This window comes from Poecilia reticulata, linkage group LG17 (genome assembly GCF_000633615.1).
Source record: "Poecilia reticulata strain Guanapo linkage group LG17, Guppy_female_1.0+MT, whole genome shotgun sequence".
Lineage (NCBI taxonomy): Eukaryota > Metazoa > Chordata > Actinopteri > Cyprinodontiformes > Poeciliidae > Poecilia > Poecilia reticulata.
In genome coordinates, this window is record NC_024347.1 from 11345745 (window position 1) to 11346927 (window position 1183).

Here is a 1183-nt window from a genome sequence, read left to right on the forward strand (position 1 = left end):
AAAAAAAAAAAGTAAAGGTAAAATAATCCAACACTTTAGTTCTTGGTATTGACAGTAATTTAAGTTTATCTTGGTCTGCACTATTTTTTTTCTTTTTGCTTTGTGTGYGTTTTCTTTTTTGACTAGTGCATGTAAATGTTAAAAATGACCAAACAAACAAAAAAAGCACAGCCAGTTAAAAATGGCTGCATTCAGAGGAACAGCCCTGAGAAAAATAGTGATTTCAAACTAGATGCAACTGTACAAATGCTTACATGCATCTGATGCAAGRAAGCTCTTTAATAAAGCTCTTCTCTATTCAATATGTAAAGTATGCCCCCCAAAAACMTTCGGGAAATTCTTTTCTCTTTTAGTTTCTTGTACATATTCACACCTGCAAGAGCATGTCGCCTGGCTCTATCCGTCCATCTGCAGCCACAGCTCCTCCCTTCATGATGGAACCGATGTAGATCCCTCCATCTCCCCTCTCATTACTCTGACCCACAATACTGATGCCCAAGAAGTTGTACTTCTCTGTGAAGGAAGGAAGGGAGAGAGGCAGGGTTTAAAAAGTGAAACAAGACAGTTTGTGGTGACATCCAACTCTAACATGGACATGTGACTTACCCATGTTAAGAGTTACGGTGATAATGTTCAGAGACATGGTGGAATCTGTGATGCTGCTGAATGATGAAGACTGCAAAGAGTGTTGAAGAAAATGAGTGGATAGCTTGGTGTGGGGGCGGGGGTATCAAAGCAAAAAGAAACATTTAAATCTGCAGGGAACTTTCATCAGAACATCTGWAGTTGAATTGCTGTGGTTTACTCAAAGGTCTGTGCCGTCTCACCCTGTCCATGTTGGAGGCCTTCGGTTTCCGTCGGCGACGGCGATGTCGTCTCATTAATCTAGATGAGCTCTGCTCAGTGGAGCTACTGAACCTAAAAAGGCAAAGATTTTTTTTGTTTTTAGAATTTTACATGTAACAGTGTACAAACTACAACTCTAGAATACTTTAAAAGTATTTAACACTTTACAAAATTAGTCATAAACAAGTCATTATGTTTTTATGAGCAGCATTTAAGCACTGGTACCGAAGCTGCCAAGTCAAAATTCACATTTTAGTAATAATGGTGAGGCTAAAAGCCAAAACAAAGAACAAACATGTGTTTCTCTTACATGTGCTTGAACCACAGAACTTTTTTT

General features: G+C 38.7%; 1 protein-coding gene across 1 annotated transcript in view; it reads right to left on the reverse strand.

Moving 5' to 3' along the window:
* Window positions 1-1183, reverse strand: part of LOC103479347 (segment polarity protein dishevelled homolog DVL-3-like) — a 15770-nt gene that overhangs the window by 7187 nt on the left and 7400 nt on the right. Inside the window, exons 2-4 of the mRNA XM_017309867.1 lie at window positions 828-930; window positions 607-676; window positions 374-513 (exon numbers count right to left, since the gene is read on the reverse strand). Of these exons, the coding sequence (XP_017165356.1) occupies window positions 374-513; window positions 607-676; window positions 828-930 (313 nt within the window). The remainder of the gene's footprint in view (window positions 1-373; window positions 514-606; window positions 677-827; window positions 931-1183) is intronic.